General features: G+C 37.0%; 7 protein-coding genes across 7 annotated transcripts; 4 read left to right on the top strand and 3 right to left on the bottom strand.

Moving 5' to 3' along the window:
- Nucleotides 1-176: 176 nt before the first annotated feature.
- PPL_06790 (calcium-binding EGF-like domain-containing protein) lies at nucleotides 177-4,700 on the bottom strand (the record flags this gene model as incomplete). Its single annotated transcript, XM_020577641.1, has 6 exons — nucleotides 177-2,365; nucleotides 2,452-2,790; nucleotides 2,857-3,174; nucleotides 3,242-4,183; nucleotides 4,284-4,550; nucleotides 4,631-4,700. The coding sequence occupies 6 exons, from the start codon at nucleotides 4,698-4,700 to the stop codon at nucleotides 177-179; spliced, it is 4,125 nt and encodes a 1,374-aa protein (XP_020432089.1).
- Nucleotides 4,701-5,668: 968 nt separating this feature from the next.
- On the bottom strand, nucleotides 5,669-7,258 carry PPL_06789 (AAR2 splicing factor family protein; the record flags this gene model as incomplete). The annotated part of the gene is made up of 2 exons (XM_020577640.1): nucleotides 5,669-7,022; nucleotides 7,092-7,258. The coding sequence occupies 2 exons, from the start codon at nucleotides 7,256-7,258 to the stop codon at nucleotides 5,669-5,671; spliced, it is 1,521 nt and encodes a 506-aa protein (XP_020432088.1).
- A 243-nt stretch (nucleotides 7,259-7,501) lies between these two features.
- On the top strand, nucleotides 7,502-9,385 carry PPL_06788 (uncharacterized protein; the record flags this gene model as incomplete). The annotated part of the gene is made up of 1 exon (XM_020577639.1): nucleotides 7,502-9,385. One exon carries the CDS (start codon nucleotides 7,502-7,504, stop codon nucleotides 9,383-9,385), a length of 1,884 nt encoding a protein of 627 aa, XP_020432087.1.
- Nucleotides 9,386-9,644: 259 nt separating this feature from the next.
- eftud2 (U5 small nuclear ribonucleoprotein subunit) lies at nucleotides 9,645-12,753 on the top strand (the record flags this gene model as incomplete). Its single annotated transcript, XM_020577638.1, has 2 exons — nucleotides 9,645-10,235; nucleotides 10,321-12,753. The coding sequence occupies 2 exons, from the start codon at nucleotides 9,645-9,647 to the stop codon at nucleotides 12,751-12,753; spliced, it is 3,024 nt and encodes a 1,007-aa protein (XP_020432086.1).
- A 120-nt stretch (nucleotides 12,754-12,873) lies between these two features.
- On the bottom strand, nucleotides 12,874-16,467 carry eIF5b (eukaryotic translation initiation factor 5B; the record flags this gene model as incomplete). The annotated part of the gene is made up of 1 exon (XM_020577637.1): nucleotides 12,874-16,467. One exon carries the CDS (start codon nucleotides 16,465-16,467, stop codon nucleotides 12,874-12,876), a length of 3,594 nt encoding a protein of 1,197 aa, XP_020432085.1.
- Nucleotides 16,468-17,126: 659 nt separating this feature from the next.
- On the top strand, nucleotides 17,127-19,589 carry rps6 (40S ribosomal protein S6; the record flags this gene model as incomplete). The annotated part of the gene is made up of 4 exons (XM_020577636.1): nucleotides 17,127-17,183; nucleotides 17,289-17,460; nucleotides 17,559-17,694; nucleotides 18,848-19,589. The coding sequence occupies 4 exons, from the start codon at nucleotides 17,127-17,129 to the stop codon at nucleotides 19,587-19,589; spliced, it is 1,107 nt and encodes a 368-aa protein (XP_020432084.1).
- A 1,611-nt stretch (nucleotides 19,590-21,200) lies between these two features.
- PPL_06784 (uncharacterized protein) lies at nucleotides 21,201-22,170 on the top strand (the record flags this gene model as incomplete). The annotated part of the gene is made up of 3 exons (XM_020577635.1): nucleotides 21,201-21,398; nucleotides 21,499-21,554; nucleotides 21,996-22,170. The coding sequence occupies 3 exons, from the start codon at nucleotides 21,201-21,203 to the stop codon at nucleotides 22,168-22,170; spliced, it is 429 nt and encodes a 142-aa protein (XP_020432083.1).
- Between the last annotated feature and the right edge of the window lie 1,060 nt (nucleotides 22,171-23,230).

The following is a 23,230-nucleotide window of genomic DNA, read 5'->3' as shown; positions in this document are numbered from 1 at the left end:
CATTTTTATTTATTTTTTTTAAGAATTTTTTTTTATAAGTGTGAGTCACAGAAACTTTGACAGTGCATATCTGACATTATATAACATAAACATACACAGTTGTTTCGATAGTTAAATATATATTGGAGGAGTTGTTTTGTTATTTTATTATTTATTAATTATATAGGTATGTTTTTTTAATGATCTTGAACACTACCTAATTTTACATTCATTGATTCTCTAAGTTTCTTTTGAGTTCTTGCTCTCTTGACGGAATATATGATCATGATGGTTGCTGCAATAGCGAATACACCGCAACCAACGATGATACCGGCGAGTTTTGCTTTGTCTAGACCAGAGCTACTCTTGCAGAGTTCATCGGTACGTCCCGACGAGTCAGAGTCGAGCAGGTATTGGAAGTCGGGGTCGAGCAATGCAGAGCTCTCATAGTGTTGAACTTTGATGGCGACAGTCGATGCCGATGCATCGGTCGAGGTCGGCTCCAATGAACCGTCGAGCAGTTGATTGTAGACTACTTGTTCGTTGCCATCGATGACACCGTACTCTACAAATCTACCGTAGAGACTACGATCTCCCACCTTGAGATTGATCCATTGCAAGTTCGATTGATCACCACCGATCTGTTTCGATGAGCATTCACTGTCGGTCGCATTGATTCCGATCTTCATTATCACCTGTAGGTAGTTGAGACGATCGGCGAATGGGAACTGTGAGATGTATATAGAGTATTTGGCGGTGTTGGCCGACATGTTCAATTGACGTTTGCCAAAAGGGAAGGATGTGGCTACGTTGAACCAATCGATTGTTACATTGACGTAGGTGTTGAGACTGTTATTGAGTTGTACGTTGTAGACATACTTGAGATTGACGTCCGATGGCTTTGTCATGTTCAAACGTGTCCAGTTATATTTGCCGACTGGATAGGAAATGGTTGGATTATTGAGATTATCCATCTCACGAATCTCAACAATCGATATGGTAGTTGAGATATCTTCGATGGTTGGATCATTTTCGTTTGGATCTGGATTAGCATTTGGATCTGTTTGTGAATTACATGTTGGACCGTAATAACCTTTATTACATTCACATGTGCCTTGAGCAATACAGTTTCCATTTACACAACCAGCTGGACATGTTATTCCACCTGTTGTTGAAGTAGTTGTTGTGGATGTTGTAGATCCTCCAGTTGTTAATTGTCCAGTGGTTGAAGTTCCAGTTGTTAAATCACCAGTTGTTGAAGTAGTAGTAGTTGAATCCGTAGTAGAAGTAGTTGAAGTAGTAGATGTTGTAGTGGTTGTTGTTTCAGTGTTATTTGGTGGAATTGGGATTTGAGGAGGTGGTGGAATTGGGTTGATAGTCAAAGTATTGGATGTCTTTGATGATTTAGTGACAGTTACTTTAATTGGATCACTGAAAGCTGCCATTGGGAAACTAAAGAAAGTTCCACCAAACATTACTGGTGATGGTGTGAGGGTTGTTCCATTGTTAAGCTTGACGCTGATGGAGAATACCGATTTGTCTAAACCGAATCCAAAACCGGAAATGGTAACACTACCACCGTAGCTATAGATGGGTTGGGCATATTCTAGCGATGGTGTCATACTTCTGGAATTCGATGTTTTGTACGGATTCACATTACCATCCTTTATCATTCCAGTAGTGACACCAGCATAGTTTAGCGAACGATCTGAGAAACCGTAGATCGAAATATAGATTGTGTTTGTCATTCCGAAACCATAGGGAAGTGAAGCATTCACCGAGAAGGTATTGTAATCATTGTTGTCTGAGACCAGCTTGGATGGGAAAGGGAGAACATCATATCCATAGGTGGCTAGGTACACCCATGGGTTGTGTCGAGGTGAAACTTGAGAGTCGTCATTAATGATGAATTGGAACGAAAGGAATCTGTTGGGACTGCAAGTATCGATGGTTGTTGGAAGACCATTTATTTGAGTCATAGTAGGATTGTACGAACCCGATACGTAACCTGAGATACTAGCTGACATGAAAGCGGCTGCAGAGGTGTTGTAGATCGATGAGAATGGATCGATTCCATTGATCGAATTCATTTTCGAGTAGAATCCAGATTGATCCTTTAGCATTGCATCTACAATTGTAAATGTTTGCGATGGACCACTTGGTTCAATGTTAACAATTAACTTGTAGGAACCATCTTGTGCAGTTCCGGTGGTCAAGTTTCCAAGATTGAATTCAACATTGTATGGCAATACATCGAGATCACTGGTTAGATTCAAATATCCACTTTGGAATCCATTAGTATCTCTAATGGAAAGATTAAAGGTAATTACCAATCCTTGGGCTGAACTAGTAATACCATAAATGATTGGTGGCATTTGATCTCCAACTATAAGATAATTAAATACAAAAAACATCGATTAATTAATTGAATAAATATATTCTTTGATTATTTTTAATAATAGTATTTCTTACCTTGAGATGTAATATTTAATAACATTTGTGAACCAAACTTTCCATAGAGTGATTCCCATGAGAGTTTAAATGGAAGATACAAAGAGTATTTAATTGTTCCATTGATTAAATTCTTTGGTAAAGTGAATGGAATAGTTGCATAGTTATTGGAATAATTGAAAGTTCCTTTGGCAATGATTGGATCGGAGAATTCAAAGTCAAATTGAATAACAGGAACGAAATTATTGGGGATTGGACCATTGATTTGGAAGAAAATTGTATTGTTGGCACTATTACCTGTTAAATCCATAGTATTATTTTGGAATACTAAATTTTCTATTAAACTAACATCAATTGGTGCTGTTTTTGAAAAAGAAATTAATTATTTTGCTGTCTATACTAAATACATTTAAATTAATTACTTACTTGGGAAATTGAAATCTAATATTTGTTTTTTAGTATTTAAAACTGAACCTCTTTGATAGGCATAGGAATTGTATGTTAAATCCATAACAATTAATGGGTAATAACTATTGATATCTTGCTTTCCAAAGAATATCTCTTTTTCATAATAACCTTTATATAAATCTCCAGATACCAAATCACGGTAGGAAAGTAACTCTGCGTTATTGGGGCCATACATCAATGAATGGAATGCAACTCCGGCTGTTGTAATTTCAACTCTAACAATTACAGATTGATAAGTGAAGGGAATTGTTTGGAAATCGGAAATATATGGTAAAACTAAAAAACAACAACATATTTTATAAGTATTTAATTTGTTTTAAATTAATTTAGTGTTAATACTTACCCATAGTAACTGGAGCCAATGCAGGAGATACATTAAATGGTGCTGAAACTTTACCACATTGTAAGATAGTATTGGGGAATGCATCATAGTAATTTAAAGTAAAGTTGGTTGGAAATGAGAATTGGTAGGAGGTTTGTAGATTGGAAACAGAGTTACCTCTGGCATTGATACCGAATGGATAATCTACATTACGGGTGTTTCTATTGAAGAATTTGAATTGGAGATTCTTACAATAAAGACTGCTGTATGTGTAGGTAATGAATGTGTCGGCACCACCGGAAACAGGGGTAATGGCAAAGGGATCGGTGAAAGAGAAAGTTGGATCCGCCGCCAAAGTGAAATTGGTGGTGGTTCCCGCTGGTCTGGTGACTTGGCTATCACATAGCATTGTGGAGATCTGTGTCGTTTGTGGTGCTAATCTATTTACAAAGGTTTTGGAGGCTGCGGTCGACTCTACAGGCCCGTACATGGGAACAATCGCACCGTTATTTCCAGTCTTTAACGAGGTGAAGAGATAGGAACCTACTTGGTCGACATGTACAACATTGAGGATGGAACCAGTCGATTTAACCATGGTGTTGGTAGCAGCACTTCCGTCTCCTGGATACTTGAAAGACGATTGCCAAGTTGAGGATTGGCCACCTATGGTTTGTGGTGATGGAATAATGAATTGAAGTTGTGAACTTGCACCATTAATATAGATAGTGAGATCACCTGTTCCTAGAGGTAGATCAAAGCTAATGAAATTTAGAGTCAATATATAGATATTGGTTGTATTACTGGTGGCAACGGAGCATCCTATTGCTACATTACTAGTAGCACAACCGAATATTGAAAATATTGAATTGGTTTGCATTGTAACCAAATATGTTGGTGTTTGGTATCCATAAGATGGACTCGGTACTATTGAAACTGAACCAATTTGATTTGGTAAATTTGGTACTTTAGAAAATGAATTAAAAAAAATGAAAATATGAGAAATAAAGATTAATATTTTTAATTATTAAAAAGAATTTCCTTTTTTATCTTTAATTTAACTTACTATTACAACTAACTGTTACTGGATATGTAATTGGAGATCCAGTTGATGGAGTAACAGTTAAATCTATATTGTATGAACCAACAGGAACATCTATTCCTAAGTGAAATACATTTTTAGTTGGGAAAGCAATTGGATATTGTTTGTAGCTGGCATTGTTAGTGATTTTAGTGATATTTGTTGTACCGGAATCTGTTATCAGTGAAATTAGTGAATTGGGACAATTGTTTTGACTTGGATTTGCCCAATATGAGTAATTTACAATTGCACCTATCGGAAATAATAATTTTTAAATGAATATTTTAAACAAAAGAGTTTTTTTTATAATTTTTTTAAAAAAGTCTACCTACCTGTTGAAAAAGAATTAAAATATGATACTAATAATATTACAATAATTTGAAAATATAATAAACTATACATTTTTGATTTAAAAATCAAAATCATTTATTTATTTATTTTTGTTGTTATCAATATAATCTCTATTTCCCTATTTTTTATTAATTAAAAAAACTATTACTATATTCTACAATGATTAAAAAGTTAAGGAATGAAATAGTAGTAAAAAGAATATATATATAATGATAAAATTACAGATCAATAAATAACTTAATGAGATGATCAGAAAACAAGGTTCCTTAAAGAACTGCCCTTTCAGAATTTTGTTTCCAATTTGATGAAAAAAAAAATTAAATAAATTGTTTGCTTTTTTTTTCAATGCAATTGTACCAAAAAAAAAATGATTTTTGATATTTGCGGAGTTGAAAAACTTTTGGGTACCGAACAGATGTGTTGGGCTTGAAAAAATTGGTCTTCATTTGCTCCATTGATGCAAAAAAAAAAAACAATTCTATTTATTTTAGATTATTCCCCGAAAAAAAACATTCACTTTAGATATATATAGATTTAGTACGGTTTTTTTTTTCTTTCTTTTTTTTTTCAAAATATCTTTATTTTTTTCATCCTTTTAAGAGAAAAAACTCCATTGATCATTGTTTGCAGGGTGGATGCCTCTTAACAATTAAAATCAAATTACAATGTTTTTGAGCGATGTTTTTTGGTGTTTGTGAAGATAGGATCGAGATATATATTAAAGACAATTCCACTTCTTAATTATACATTCAAATTGTTAATCTCTCAGTAATGATTTGGTTCCCCCATTAACTATTCAGAAGTGGAAAAAAAAAACAAACATTAGTGGTCAGTACACGTATGTGTTGGGTTTGGGTGGTGGCAAATTCCATATGTTTTTTTAATTAGATCTAATTAAAGTAAAGTTTAGTTTTTTGTTTTATTTACATCCAAATTAACTTCAATCATTCATTTTCACTATACCAACCACAACAACCATTTATTTTTTTGGTTCAGAACGATTTGCTCGTTATGAAATTTCATTCGAAATCATCACCCAAATAAACGATTGCTGGTAAATCCTCATTTTCTTCGTCATAAGGATTCATATCTTCGTCTAGCATGGTTGGAATTTCAAAGAGTGAAAGTGACCACTGAAATTTCTGTTCAACAAACCTTCGAATTGTTAAAACTTGTTCAAACAAGAACTTACGATCTTCACTCTTACTGTTATTATTGGGCAAGTTGTTGTTGTTGTTGTTATTATTGTTGTTGTTATTACCACGTGGTTGTTGTTGTTGATTATCATCGGTATCTTGGAAATTAGCTTCAATAAAAGACTTTAGCAAAGGTTTCAAAAAGATATTACTTGATATATCGGAAATAAATAAGTCAGACGGTCCCAACTCCATTTGCAGTGTCAAAACCTCTAGGAGTGTACCAAACAGCCTTGGTTTCTCGTCGACCAGACGATCACACTGCAGCATCAGAGTGATAAGCGACTTCCACTGGACAAAAGCACTGTAGGCCAAGCCGTAGATAAACAAAGTATAGCAAAACTCTATCTCACCAATGATACCGTATTCATCGCCAGCATAATATTTATCGAGAACATACTGTAGTGAATCTGACTTGTCCATATTCCACTTGGAGACTTCCATCGGTGTCGAATTCTTTGGTGGTGCACTTGGAATAACTGAATAATAAGGTACTCCCCATCTTTCAGTTAATTGATAATATTGATTGATTTGACTATTATTATTACTGTTATTACTGTTATTATTATCATCTTGAATATTTAAATTTCTACTCTTTTTAAACTCTAATATATCTTTATCAAGCTTATCAAGCATCTCTTGTTCTTTTACCAATGAATGTTGTGATCTGTTGCTGGCAATGGAATCGTAGTCATTGGCATCACCATTGATCGTTCCAGAAATCGGTAGTAGTCTCTCCAAGAGTTCCGGTGCTATATGCTTTGTCAGTGATTTCCATTGGAAGTAGCTACTATCATCGACTGGATATGCTGCCAGATTCCTATCGAATTCCATATTCTTCACTGCAGCGGTAAAAGACTTTACTTCATCCAACGTCAGTCTATTATCTTTGTGTAAACATATTTCATCTACCATCATCATAGTGTCATCATGATCGTCGTCCAATTCCTCTACACCTACATCCAATTCACCACTCTTATTATTATCCTTCTTCTTCTTTTGATTATCTTTCTTTTGTTGTTCTAATTGTTGCTGTAATAACTCTGTTGTCTTTTCATCTACAAAATCTTCATATTCTTTCGACCACTTTAAAACAATGACATCACCGTTTTTCTTTACATAAAAGAATCTTGACTGACATGATATCGGTGAAGAATCATTATTTTGATCCATAGCACTAATTAGAATAAAATAAACAAATAAATATTAGATACAACGCTAAAAGATATTAATATTTTTAACATACCTATAAGTAAATAAATGTACACCATGAGGTATCATTTTATAACCTTTGAACAAAGGACCACTAACAGTCTGTTTATTATCGAGTGTAATCGATGTTCCTTCATGTACATTCAAGCATAACAATGTAGTACCTATTTCATTTAAATGTCTTGCTCTTTCTTGATCCATATCTAATAATAATTAAATGATAAATAAATATATAAATTAAAAGGTAAGATAAATAAATAAAATGAAGATTAAAAACAAACAACCGATTAATTGTTTGAAGAAATTTCAAATGCAGATGAATGAACATGTTTTTTTTTTTTTCCTTTTTTAATTAAGATATCGATCAATCAACCAAATTTAGTTAAATAAGTTATATCAAGATATATATCTAAAAAAAAAAGAATATAAAATAAATAAGTAAACATGCCTACAATATTATTATTAGATGTTTCAATGTCAATGGCAAGATCCATTTACATTGGAGACCAATCTAATTTGAATGTTGCTGGATCGACTACACCTCGAGGAGTAGGTGAAGATGATGTATCTTCTGAAGATGATACCGATATCAGTACATACAAAGAGTTGATGAAGAATGCAATCTATTACTTTTTGCAGTTGCTAGAGAAGAATGGTCCTTACATGTTGGATTCTATTGCATTAATTGCCTATTCATCGAATGTCGTGGCAACTGTCAGCTTCACTAGAGATATTCAATCGATTCGTCAGTGTCTACTGGATTTGACATTGTGTGACACTACCAACCTACCGAATGCACTGAACGAAGCGGTCAAGCTAACCATTCAGAAATACGGTGCATCAGGTCATCTCTTTGAGATATTGGTATTCACAGATGCCTGTACAACATTCGATATTAATAAACAACAAGATAATAATAGTAATAAAATAACAACTACAAACAATAATAATAATAATAATAAACAAAATGATAATCAACAACAATCATTACTTCATCAATTAAATATACCTTTTGTAAATCATTTACATTTCATATCAATTTGTACAAATCAACAACATAAACATCCATTAAAGACTGCTACCAATCAAATATTTAATAACTCTATCAAATCTACATTGTATATCATTAAACAATACTCTACAAATAATATCCGACTATCATTAACAGATACAATCAACTCAATTGTTAATAATCATTGTATTGTATTGATATCTTATAATAATATCATAATATATATTAACTTTACAATTTATTTACCAATTTTAGATTCATTTTATAAGGGATTACTTACATTTGGTCATTTAACATCACCTATTACACTATATCCTTCGATTCACACGCTGTTTAAATATGTATCGGATCGATTCGATGCGACCAGTGGTTTGAATGCATTTCCCAGTGTTTTAACAATACTCGGATTCCTTCCGAATAGGAATGCCATGGAGTTGCCAACAGTATCGAGACATGTTATTGTACCGTTGGTGTCAGACACGCTGCCACCTCTCTGTTCAGTGCTACACTCTACTCTACGCAATCTAAAGTCAACGGCAATCGTTGTCATCAATGAGAGTGTCGAGTGGTACGGCATGTTGACTGCATCGCTCGAGAGCGACACTTCCGTACTGGTACTCTCGACGTTTATGCCCGGTAGCTACAACACCGATCCACTCATTGCCAAATCGATGACAGGTTCATCGCTAACCATCGATCTCTCACAGCTAGACGTAGGTCCACTAACAGTACCACCTACAACTACACCGCCACCAACGGCAACAGCAGCAACAACAAACTCTAACAATGCTAATGCTTCACCAACCAATACATCACCACCACAACAGCAACAACAACAACAACAACAATCACCAATTCCATCGTATAACGTCAATCAGAAAGATAGTACAAACTCTATTATCATATCTTTTATTAAACCGGATGCATTGCAATCCGATTTTACAAAGGTTCAACGTATTTGTAGATCCAGTCCATTGAAATTCGAGAATCTTGTGGTTGAATGCGAGCGTGTCCGTCAGATTGCTCTGATTTACCAACATCCACAACTCCTCCAACAGATGTCTTTAGTCATCCGAGAGGAACTTGGAATCAACTACATCGAAAGCATTCCAATACTTAAAGATCTATTAACTCGACTTGAAATTGGCTCCTACAAAGACGAAATCAAACTATATCGTGAAAGCTCACCAGTTCAACAACCACTACAACAACAACAAACTCAACAAACAATGTCATCACCTCCAGCACCACCTTTACCAACAACCTCTAAAAAGAAATCCGCTGGAATGAGTGTCAATAGTTTATTAAACTTTTAACAAACAAACAAACAATCAAACATCTTACAACATTCATTTACCTCTCTCTTTTTTTTTTTAATAATTTTTTTGAATTTTTTTTTTTTTTTTTTAAAAAACTAAAATAAATGACTTCAACTGTCGAATATCGATGAATGATTTGAATGATTATTGATTGATCAATCAACTCATTTCTTTTAATTTATAAATATAGATTAAGCTATTTAAAATATATTTAAATTTTAATAGATTTTTTAGATATATATAAATATATAGAGAGATGTCAGATCAACCATTGTTTGATGAATTTGGTAATCTCATTGAAGATGACAATAATGTAGATCAAGTATACAATGGAGAGGTCGATGAAGATCAATTTCAAGCTGGTGTTGATGATGATGAAGGAAATGATTTGACAGGAATCGATATGTCACGTGATGATGCTGATCGTGATAACGATGAAGATCATGATCATCATTCCAATGGATTGAATGGCAATGGTAGACAACAAAACGATAGAATGGAAGTAGATAATGAGTTAAAGAGCAATGCAATAGTTTTACATGAAGATAAAAAGTATTTTCCAGATGCATCGGAAGTGTATCATGGCGCTGAAGTCATGGTACAAGACGAAGACACTCAACCCATTAGCAAACCAATTATAGCACCAACGAGAACACGTACTTTTGCACTGACCGAACAAGATTTACCAACCACTACATACGACAAACAGTTCCTGATAGATCTACTGCAGTATCCACATCTCATTCGTAACGTTTGTCTCGTTGGAAATCTATCATCAGGAAAAACATCGTTTATGGACATGCTATTCCTACAAACACACGAAAAGAAATGGACACATACCAAACCAGTAAGTAATTAATTAACATGAAATCAATCGATCGATAGTCATTTGTGTTACCAATATTAATTTACCACCCTATCACCGTTTCTAGATGAGATATACAGATACAAGAAAAGATGAACAGGAACGTAGATTATCGATAAAATCAACACCAATGACTTTGGTACTACAGAATTCAAAGGATAAGAGCTATGTTTGTAATATTTTAGATACTCCAGGTCATGTCAATTTCTCGGATGAAGTTACCGCTTCGATGAGACTGTGTGACTCGGCAGTGATTGTGGTCGATGCGCTCGAGGGTGTAATGATGCAGACCGAACGTCTGATTCAACATGCCGTCAACGAAGGACTATCGATTGCTGTCATTATCAACAAGGTCGATCGTCTTATACTGGAGCTGCGACTGCCGCCAACCGACGCCTACTTCAAGATCAAACACACCATCGACGAGATCAACCAGATTCTCGACAAGGCATCGCATGGCAGTCAATCGATTCGTGTCTCACCGGAAGCTGGCAACGTACTGTTTGCTTCGTCCGAGATGGGCTGGTGTTTCACGCTGTCGTCGTTCGCCAAGATCTACTCTGTCAGTTTCGGAGGTGGTTTCGCACCCGAGGAATTTGCAAAGCGTCTCTGGGGAGATCTCTATTTCCACGCGGACAAACGTGTTTTCCGTAGAAAGCCTGACAATCCAGAGATGCAACGTTCATTCATTCACTTCATTTTGAATCCACTCTACAAGATCTACTCTACGGTGGTATCGAGCGATAAGGCAGGCGTGGAGAGAATGCTCTTTGAACTCGGAATGAGATTGCCGCGAGAAACACTCGATATGGATGTTAAACCACTGTTGAGAATCGTACTTGGAACATTCTTTGGAAAATCACAAGGTTTCGTCGATATGTTGACTACACTGCCATCGCCACTCGATGCCGCACCAACAAAGACAGAGATGTTCTACACCGGACCACAGATCGGCGAGTATGGAGAGTCACTCAAAAAGTGCGATCCCAACGGTCCACTCGTGCTTCACATCACCAAATTGATATGTCGTCCGGACGGTGTGAAATTCGATAGTTTGGCACGTGTCATGAGTGGTACCGTCACCAAAGGAATGGTGCGTGTTCTCGGAGAGAAATACACACCGGACAACGATGAAGATCTCGTACTCGATGAAATTACCAAGATCTCCATTAGCGAAGCACGTTATCAGATAGAGGTGGAGCAGGCATATCCAGGATCGTGGGTACTCTTGGAGGGTGTAGACAATTCCATCGTAAAGACAGCTACTGTCGTTGCAGAGAACGATATCGATTCGCGCGAACCTGACACCAGTGCTCATATTTTCCGTCCACTCCAATTCAATACCAAGTCGGTGTGTAAGGTGGCAATTGAACCACTGAATCCGTCAGAGTTGCCCAAGATGTTGGAGGGTCTGAGGAAGATCAACAAGAGTTATCCACTGGCAATTACACGTGCCGAAGAGTCGGGTGAGCACATTATTCTTGGTACAGGAGAACTCTATTTAGATTGTATTTTACACGATTTGCGAACAATGTATGCTGAAATTGAAATCAAAGTCGATGATCCAGTCATCTGCCTGTCGGAAACGATCGCAGAGACATCGGCGATCAGATGTCGCGCGGAAACACAAAACAGAAAGAATAGCTTGACAATGATTTGCGAACCTCTGGAAAAAGGTTTGGCCGACGATATTGAATCGGGTGCAGTTAAAATTGATTGGCCAAAGAAGAAACGTTCAGAGTTCTTCCAGACCAAATACGGATGGGACTTGCTCGCCGCCAACAATATATGGGCATTTGGGCCGGACACTTACGGACCAAACGTCCTAATTAACGATACATTCTCAACGGAAATCAATCGTTCTCACTTGATGTCCATTAGTGAGTCGGTGGTACGTGGATTCCAATGGGCCACCAAGGAAGGTCCGCTTGTTGACGAACCCGTTAGAAATACCAAATTCAAGTTGATCGATGCAACGATTGCACCGGAACCAATTGCTCGTTCCAGTGGACATATTGTACCCGCCGCCAGATCAGCCACACACTCTGCATTCTTGGTGGCAAATCCTCGACTGATGGAACCAATTTTCATGGTCGAAGTAATCTCACCACCCGATTGTGTTCAAGCGATTGAAACTGTTTTGACTCGTCGACGTGGTCATATCATCCATGATTTCCCCAAGCCAGGTACACCACTATATATCACCAAAGCTTTGTTACCAGTGTTGGACTCCTATGGATTCGAAACTGATCTTCGATCTCACACCCAAGGACAAGCATTCTGTCTGTCGACATTCGATCACTGGCAAGTCGTACCGGGCGATCCCCTCGATAAATCAATTGTACTTCAGCCATTAGAACCAAGTCCACAAGCTCATTTGGCTCGTGAACTGCTCATCAAGACAAGAAGAAGAAAGGGACTGAGTGAAGATGTAAATTTAAGTAAACATTTCGATGATGAACAACTATTACAATTGGCGCACCAAATGGGTGAATTATAAAGCAATGATCAAAAATTTAAAAATGATAAATAAAATCAAAAACAAATAATAAGCAGCTGTTTATTTATATTAATTTATAAAAAGTGGGATATTTATTTTTCTATATTTATTTTCTATTTTTTAGTTAATCTTAAATACTCCTTTCATGAAAACAATTAATTGTTTATCTTGTTTAGTAAGTTCGTCTGACCAAGCTTCCTTTAGAGCATCGATAGAATCACGAGAGATCTTTGAATACCAATCTTTCTTATCGTCAAAGTGTCTACCGAATGTGGTCTTGGTGTTTGAATCGTCGATGGAAATTGAAACTTCGTCGTCTTTCTTGGCGATGTTGACATCCTTCTCGTTGAGCTTAATTGATTGTACAACACCAATGTCGACGTGTTGTTGATTTGGATCTGGCAAGACAAGTGGTGTACCAATACGCAAGGTACCCTCCTTAATACGAACACCGACCAGAATTGGGTCCTTCTGACGGAATACTTTAATAACATCGAGCAAACATGGCCATACACAAACATTGGCGGTTTGCTCTCTAAGTTTCTCTTTAATGGCGCCAAAGTATGTCTTCAGACGATCGACAAACAAATAAATGGTTTCCTCTGACATAATTGTAATCTTTAGCTCGTTGGCTGTTTGCATTGCAGACTCTTCAACCTTGACACCGAAAGCAAGTAGAATGGCATACTTTGGATCTTTGTTTGCCATGATAGCGGCATTCATAACGTGCTTCTTGTGGACTGGACCGATGGCCTTGAAAGCAACTGGAATCTTTTCTCCCTTCAAGAAAGTAGAGAAAGCTTCGAGAGAACCAAGAGTTGAAGCTTGGATGGTGACACCAATCTCTTCGGTATCGTCGGTGGCGAGAACACTGTCGACATCCTTTTGTGCCTCACGCTTCAGCTCTTCGAGATCGTCGTCTTCACCAACAACGTACAAGGAGGTACCGGCAACTGCTTTCTCTAGACCTGGCGCGACAATCTTTACACCCATAGATGCTCTGATCGATTTGTTTGGAATCAATGCAGTCTTGACACGTGTTTCTCTGAGTGGTGGTGGCGTCAGCAGTGATCTGATGGTTGTGACGATTGGACCACCGAAACCACTGACCACAATCTTGTCACCCTCATTCAAGACACCGTTTACCAAGACGGCATCGACAGTTGTACCCAAACCTTCGATTGCCTTGACTTCAAGAATGGTACACTCCAATGTGTTTCTGTAGGTGACCTTCTCCGACATGATCTTTTGCATCAACTGGACGACCACCAACATCAAATCACCTAGACCCTCACCGGTAACGGCAGAGGTTGGAACCAACGATACAACCTTCTTGTAGTCAGAGTTTCTCCAGTAGAGAGCAGCATTCAACTCGTGTTCAGCGAGCTGAGCGATAATCTTGTTTGTTCTCGACTCGAAATCCTGAGCGGTATGTCTGTTCTGTAACTTGAGCTCCTCGTTCATGCTGAGATTGACATACTTTTGCCATTCGTAGACTCTGTCGACCTTGTTCAATGCAACGACAAACGGTGTCTTTCTCATACGCAAAAGATTGATAGACTCGACAGTTTGCTTCTCAATACCATGCACAATATCAATGACCAGAATGGCGAGATCACAAAGACCGGAACCTCTGGAACGCAAATTGTTGAACGACTCATGACCTGGTGTATCGATCAACAACAAACCTGGAAGCCTAAAGTTGACCTTTAACTTCTCGTTGATACCCTTGGTTTGCTCCTTGATAGTCTCGACCGGCACGAAGGAAGCACCGATCTGCTGAGTGATACCACGAGCTTCACCACCTTGGACGTTGGTGCTACGAATCTTATCGAGCAACGAAGTCTTACCGGTATCGACGTGACCGAGAATACAGAGAATGGGTGAACGCAACTCTTTCTCTGCTGGGGTTTCTTGGTTCTCTGGATTGCCACCGGCGGCAGTGGTAGTGGTGGTAGTAGTTGACTTGCTGTCCTTACTTCCCTTCTTTCCAGCTTTCTTTTCCCTCTTGGCAGCTTCCTTCTCCTCCTTTCTCTTCTTCTCCTCTTCCTCCAAACGTTGCTTCTCTTCCTCTTCCTTTCTCTTTTGAATGTCTTCCAGCGATTCCCAACCGTCGGCATCCCAACTCTCCATAACCTCCTCCTCAGCTGGTGGGCTGCTAGTAGTTGGTGTTGTCTCTTCAATCTTGATCTCACTGACCTGTTCGGCGAGTTGGTTGACATTGTCCTTCTTGCCTGGCTTCTTCTTGCTCGAGTATACTACTACTTTCTTTGCGTCACCTGGTTGAGCTGCGTTCTCCAATGCCGATATCTTAAAACCGGTTGCCTTTAACTTTTCGATACGCTCGATTCTCTCTCTTTCCTTCTGCTCCTCAGCTTCGATTGCCTTACGTTCAGCCTTCTTCTTTGCCTTCTCTGCAGCCTTGATCTTGTTACGCTCCTCATCTTCCTTTTCTTTTATGGCTGCCAAGATAGCTTCCTCCTCAGCCTTCTTCTTTCTTTCGTCCTCTTCTTTCTTCTTTCTCTCTTCTTCCTCACGTTGCTTCAAAAGGAATCCAGAGAGTTTCTCTTCCTGTTGTGGTTTCTTTTCTTGAGCACCTGGTTTCTTCTTGTTATTCTTCTTCTTTGCTGCTGCTTTACCTGTTGCTGCTGCTGCTGGTGCTGCTGGTGTTGCTTCTTTCTTTGGTGCTGGTGTCTTAACCTCTTCCTCTGACTCTGATTCCGATGCAGATTGTGCTGCTGGTGATCCAGTTCCGTCTTGAATCTTCTTTGCATCCTCAGCATCCTTTTCGAAATCTTCATCCCAATAGTTTTGTTTGTTTTTCTTTCCTTTCGCTGCTGCTGCTGCTTTCTTTGCTGGTGCTGGTGCTGGTTTAGCTGCTTGCTTGGCAGCTGGTTTAGCTGCTGGCTTGGCAGCTGCACCTTTCTTTGCTGGTGCAACTTCCTCCTCTGAATCTGACTCTGATTCTTCAGACTCTGACTCGGATGGTGGCAACACCTTCTTAGATGGTGCAGCAGCGGCAGCTTTCTTTCCTTTGGCTGGTGCCGGTTTCTTTGGTGCAACATCCTCCTCAGATTCCGATTCCGATTGTTCAGACTCTGACTCTGATGGTGATTCCAACATCTTCTTTGCAATCGATCCTTTCTTTGCTGCTGCTGCTTGCTTGGCAGCTGGCTTAGCAGCTGGTTTGGCAGCACCTTTCTTTGCTGGTGCAACTTCCTCCTCTGACTCTGACTCTGATTCCTCAGATTCCGAATCATCAGATGGTGGTAACACCTTCTTGGATGGAGCAGCAGCGGCAGCCTTCTTTCCTTTGGCTGGAGCTGGTTTCTTTGGTGCAACATCCTCCTCAGACTCTGACTCTGAGGCAGATTCCGATTCAGATGGTGATTCCAACATCTTCTTTGCAATCGATCCTTTCTTTGCTGGTTGCTTAGCAGCTAGTTTAGCAGCTGGCTTAGCACCTTTCTTTGTTGGAGCAACTTCCTCCTCTGATTCTGACTCTGATTCTACCTTTTGGTTCTTCTTTCCACCACCATTCTGATTCTTCTTTGCAGGAGCAGCAGCTTGCTTTCCCTTTCCTTTGGGAGCTGGAGCTACTTCCTCTTCACTCTCTGAATCAGCACCACCAGATTGTAACTTCTCAGCTTTGGCACGATCCTTATCTGCTTCCTCGGAATCCCAATAGTTTTCCTGTTTTCTTTGTTTACCCATTTCTATTAAATTATTATTATTATTGAAATTGTTATCTATTTTTGTGTTATTGTTTAAAATATATATATAAATATAAATAATATTTATATAAACATAATTATCATTATATTAGTTAGTTTGTTTCCTATCATTTAAAAAGTTTAATCAATTATTTTAATTTACCTTTCTTAATTAACAGAATTAATAGTGATACATTAAAAGATAGTAAAGTATTTGAACTTTGAACTTTGAACTTTGATTGAAACTAACTAGACTAAAAGTAAAACTAATAACTTTTTATATAAAACTGATATCAGGTTCGGTTTTATTGAGAAACAGATCCTTTATTATCAAACAATATTAATTTAATTAAAAATTTTTGTTTAGTTTAGTCTTTAGAGAAAAAAGATAGATAACCGAATGACACAAAAAATTGAACAAAAAAATATTTGTTTATTTTTTTTTTTTTTGGTTTTTCACAATCCATCACATTCACTCTCAATTTTTAACGTTACATAAATTTGTTTTTATCACAATTTATGATCATCAAATCACAGGTTGAAAAAAGATTTAGATATTAATATAGTTTCGAATGATCTTTATACATTTGATTGATTGATTGCTTAAAAAGTTAATTAATTAAGATTTATATGTAAAAATAAACGAACAAACTAAGAGAAATGACTATTTATTCTTTGTATATATTAAATAAAGCTGGTACCTTAATCTATCAGAATGTAAGTTGACAAACAATAAATAATAATAATAATATAGATTATATTGATTGATAGATAGATAGATAGATAGATACTAATCAACATTGAAACGATAACGATAAACAGGACTATTCAGATAATGCAGCAAAACTATCACACAATGCATATATTAGTTTAGGATCAACGTTTCATGGTTTACATGCGATCGCATCGAATCTATCGCCAACTGGTTCATCATCTGGTATCGAAGTAATAGAAACAGAAGCTTTTAAATTACAATGCTATCAAACACGTACAGGTATTTATAAATCATAATCATATTAACTTAATATTTAAACTTATTAATAAAAACATTCATTATATAAATGTTAGGAATGAAATTCTTTACTATATCAGATCCAAATCAACAGAATCTAGAGGAAACACTGCACAGTATCTATGAATTATATACAGACTACGTTTTAAAGAATCCTTTCTACGAATTGGAAATGTCAATTAGATGTGACTTGTTCGATTATAAACTTAATAGATTGTTGAAGGGTACAAACGACTAATATCACAATGTACGACGGCATACACACACACACACATACACCTAGTAGTAGAACTAATATAAAAATATTGATAATTATGACACTACAAGAACAACAATAATAATAAGTAGAATAATATAATTGTAAAACTTTTGCTTCTACAACAACACCAACAACCCAAATCAATCCAATCTGACAAAAGTATTCTCTCATATATATATATATTAAACACAACCATGTAAAGATAAATAAACACCACTACTAATTTTAAAACGAAAGTGAATAATTCATTTTCGTTAAGTGTTTCTTCACTTATAAACAACAAACAATCCAATGAATGAACAAACAACTTTGTTACATTGTACATGAATTAAATTAACTTTTATATTTATACAATTACTACATTTGCATTGTAATAATTTAAATAAACAAAATCTAAAGAAAATAAATTCTTAATTAATTCTCTTCTGACTTCTGAAAATCATCTCTCCATTTTCTCATATTAAAATTAGTATCGTTACTGTGTTGTCTATTTTTATTGAGAGCCAAGTGGTTGAGTGCAAAAAAATCCTCGACTCGAAGTTCTGTCAGTAAAATTGAAAAAACGAAAATTAATTCAAAAAAATAAAAATTTTTGATGAGCGTGCTGTGTGGTCGGTGCGAGAACAACAAAAGAGTTTTCCTGACTACATGAGCAGCCTTTTAGAAGTGGGGATTAATCAAAGATGAAGGTATGTTACTTTGTGTTTATGTATCTATCATCATCTCTATTACCTTACCATATTATAGATAGATTGATTGAAAGATAGATTGAACAGAAACAGAAAAATGAAAAGAAAGATAAACTAATTCTCAACCTACTACCTACCCACCTACCACACTATAAACTTATAGCTTAACATTGCCAACCCATCAACTGGTGCACAAAAATGCATCAACATTGAAGACAAGCTCAAGACGTAGGTATCAAAACAACACACAAACAACATATCAATCAATCTTCACCAACAGCACAAGCAGATATTAGATTTTAGAATGTAGTAGTGATGAAAAAGAATGAGAATGAGAAAGAGGAAGAACAGATTGATTGATTTAGAAAAAAAAAAGAGAAAAAATAAGTTGTTAACATAATTATAATTAATATTATTATAGCCGTTGTTTCATTGACAAGCGTATGGGACAAGATGTCGCTGTCGACACTTTGGGTGAAGAATTCAAGGGATACGTCTTCAGAATCACTGGTGGAAACGACGGTGAAGGTTTCCCAATGTTGCAAGGTGTTGCTGTTCCACACAGAGTTCGTTTGCTCTTGACCAAGAACTCCGGATGTTACATCCCAAAGAGAGACGGTGAGAGAAAGAGAAAGTCTGTCCGTGGTTGCATCGTTGCCGACGACATTGCCTCCTTGCAATTAATCATTGTCAAGAAGGGAGATGCCGAACTCGATGGTCTCACCAACGTTTCATTCCCATCACGTAAGGGTCCAAAGAGAGCCAACAACATTCGTAAGCTCTTCAAGCTCTCCAAGGAAGACGATGTCCGTCCATACGTCATCCGTCGTGAAGTTCCATCCAAGAAGGAGGGTCGTAAGCCAAACAGCGTTGCACCAAAGATCCAACGTCTCGTCACCCCAGTCACCGTTGCTCGTCGTAGAGCACTCCGTAGAGCCATCGTCGATCGTAAGGTCGCTGCTGCCACCGCTGCCGCCGATTACGCCAAGTTGATCGCTCAACGTCGTGAGGCCGAGAGAAAGTCAAAGAACTCCTCAAAGCACTCCAAGGTTTCCACCAAGGCTGCTGAAGTCGCCAAGCCAGCCGCCGCTGCCCCAGCCAAGAAGGTCGCCGCCCCAGCTGCTGCCCCAGCCAAGACTGCCACCAAGGCCGCCAAGAAATAAACTACTTAAAGATGGGTCGTAATATATATATTGGTGATGTTAAAAAATAAATCCTTCATTTAATTTAAAACAAAATATTTTAATTTAATTGTATAAATATATGTATATCTTGTTTTGTTTTAAAAATCTAAATTTGGAATTATGTATAAGTTATTTCATGAAAATTATTATTTCCAATCTTGGAATAAAGTATTTGGAAATCTAAAGAAATATGAAACAATGGAGAGAATCAATCCATTTATTTAGGTAAATAACTTATTTGTATGGCTTGAATTTGGAACTATTGAATAAGTAGAATCTAAAGAAAGAAATATTATTTTGATAATAAATAATGGAGAATCAAATCCATTTATTACTTTATTATTTTGTTTTAGATGCCATTTTAAGTTGGAAATATTTTATGAGTTGTATATGTCCATGTTGTAGCGCTATTGGTAATAGGTATTTAAATAGGGATTGGTGAAACAATTCAAATTCAAATCCAATTAAGATGACAGAATACTGGTTGTGCATTACTGCGTTGCAAATAGTTCCGTGAAAGATGTTGAAACTGACGAAACGATCGCCTTCCATATTCTTTTTGATGTGTTCAAATGCGATTTCAAAGTATTGGCGGTGTTCCACTTCTTCACGCATCGAAAACTCTATGGCTTTGTAGACGTTGATGGTCTTCGGTAGGTGTTCGAGCAGGTACGAAAGAATCTGTGGGTGATTGTGTGCGTGTAGAACATAGTAGTTCTCTAGCTGGTAGTTCTTGTGGAGGTAGATCAGTAGGTCCAGTCGATTGCCACGAACAATACAGTCGAATGCACTACCGACATTCATAACCAGTCGATTGTTGAGAATGTACTCTATGATGTGAAAGTGTTGATATTGACATGCACGCTCCAGTGTCATCAGGGTGATGGGCACATTGATTTGTTTGTGAAGATACTGGAATATCTCGAGCGAACCATGCGCCGTTACAATGTCCAATAGGATCGAGTTGTCTTGAGTGTTGAGGTGACCGAAACTATGAAGAATATAGATGATTCTTGTGAGGAATGGATAGATGTTGAGAAGATTTCCATGGAATATCGCATTGAGGGGAATGTTGGTGGTATTAATTGTGGCAGTTGCCACAATGGTTTCGATAATCTCGATGTAGCGTCTGCCATCTAGAACGACGTCATTCTCGCACGTTGGAATCGGTATGGAGAATACATAGCTGGGATTTCCACTGATAATTTGTTGCACTAAATCTATATTACATCGGAACGCTGCAGATTTCAACGCTCCATTGAAGTCCATTCGTTTCCTATCGAGTGGCATCCGGTCTACGTAGTTGAAGAGTTCGATGAGGTCGTTCTCAGCGAGTGTCGACAGCAGATCTCTGAAATGACACCGACACGATGCTGAAGAGATTAGCCGGTCTATCAGTTCTTTGCTGACGATCGACGGATGAATGTCATCGATTGTGAAATTGCCAGTTGGAAAGTTGCTCAGTATAAAATCCACGATTTCCAGTGATGGCGAGAGAAGTGCGCGTTGCAGTGAAATCGATTCCACGCCACCGGAGTACTGTTTGGAAACGACGAATTTGAAAGAGTCAAAGTCAGAGCGTTCTATAATATGGTTAATGGTGCGCGGTGTAAAAACAACGTCCGACCAGTTATCGCAGAGAAATTGGAGAAGCGACGGACCGTGGTGCGACGCCATCATACTGACATACTCATAGCCTTTCTTGAGATATCGGCCCAGCTTGTTGCAAACGATGTAGTTCAACATTGTCATATTTCCAAACTTGAAAGATCGCATTATAATATCGATGTAATTCATATCGTCGAGTTCCAGTGATTCCATTAGCAGCTTTGTTATTTCGAATGCTTCGATTGTCTCGTAGCCAAGATTGTCAAATGTTTTTATATAGGTTTTTCGTTGTTTTATATCCTCTGGGAAAGCGTTAGAGATGTGTTCGATGATTGTGTAGATATATGGGAGAAGTTGTGCTTCCACCGCTGTTTCCAGTGCGTTGATACATTGTTTGAAGCTGGGTCGATATTCGGCGATGAAGAAGCGGAACATCTCTATGTTTCCATGTCGTATCAGTTGGCGTTGCAATTTGAAGGTGTTGACATCGTCCATTTTCAGCTGATGTCGCTTCTCCGTGAGATATTTCGCTACTCCAAGATCGCCAGTTTCAAACGCCAGTTTCAAAAGCATACTGTTGTCGGTCGGCAAGAAATCGACGACCTCTGTGATGTATTCAAAGAAGAGATCGGATCGGCCATATCTTATCATCTCTGAGAGCGACTGATCTTTGATTATATCTATTCCACGTTTACACTTGAGATGTTTGTATTTCGATCGATTGATTTCATAGACCTGTTTGAAAATGATGTCTCTGATGGTTTTGATTTTCAGCAGTGTTCTTATCGATAGGAGGTTGTTCGGATCGCTTGCATTGCCAATGCCATTGAGAGCAAGACTCTTGCAACATGAGCATCCAATGATATTACTCCCATTACCTGTAATACCACCACCAATACCTTTGACACTATTATTTATATTTAAAGTTGTTTCAACTAAATTCATTGTTTAAGAAAAGATGTAGTTCTTAAATTGTTATGTATAAATATAAATATACATAGAAAAAAAATGTTGTAGTAATAGTACAAATAAATAAATAAATAAAATTTAAATATGGATGATGGGAGGACTGTGTGGTGTTTTAAAACAAAATAACTTGTAAAATTGATTGTTTAAAAGTGGTTGTTTTTTTTTTTTATGATTTCAAAATCAAATACCAAAAAAGGGGTAGGATCCTGGGCATAAAAAAAAAAAAATTTGCAAAAAAAAAAAAAAAAAAGTAAACAATTTTTTTGGTGCAACCAATAAGGTTCTGAATTGAATCATTTTTTCACTTATGTTTCAGTTATGATAATAATTAAATCAAATCTTATCTTTTACAAAAATGTGTTCAAGTTATATATTATTTATCCTTTTTTTATAATTTTTATTTTTATTTTTTATATAAGTTCATTTAAGATCTTTGTATCCATTTCGTTTACAAATGGAAAGGTTCTAGCAATATTCGTTTTTTCTTTTAAGAATTGTAATTGTTTTTCTGATTTACATTTACTATGCTCATATTCTTGCTGGTATCATAAAGTTGACCAGTTTTCAATTGAAAATCAAAGTTGTTTGCTTTTAATGCTGGACAGATTCGAGCTAGCAAATCAAGGATGCTCCTAAAGTCAGAGGCACTAAATATATATTTCCACCAATGTAGAAATGAAGTCGATGTTGTTAAAGCGAACACTTATCCAATCTTTGATTAACTGCACAACCAATCGTTGGATACCACGACCATTGACATTGGGTGTGTCTATAATTATATGCCTGAGTAAATCTCTGTAGTTGCTTTGATATCCAATTTATTGATAGATAATGATTTCCTTTAGATTTGGCATTGTTGGCGGATAAACTAAATATCCATGTTTACCTATAGATCGAATAAATTTAGTTTTAATATCACCAAAGTCATAGTTATCATCGTCAAAGGAGCTTCTAAACGTTCCGTTCTCCAATATAGTGTGTTTCTTATCGGTTTTGATAAAGAATGTTTCAACTCTTGACTTCTTGGATTATTAAAAAAAATT

Source organism: Heterostelium album, assembly GCF_000004825.1.
Source record: "Heterostelium album PN500 unplaced genomic scaffold PPL_scaffold6, whole genome shotgun sequence".
NCBI lineage: Eukaryota > Evosea > Eumycetozoa > Acytosteliales > Acytosteliaceae > Heterostelium > Heterostelium album.
This window is presented reverse-complemented; position numbering and strand designations above follow the sequence as displayed.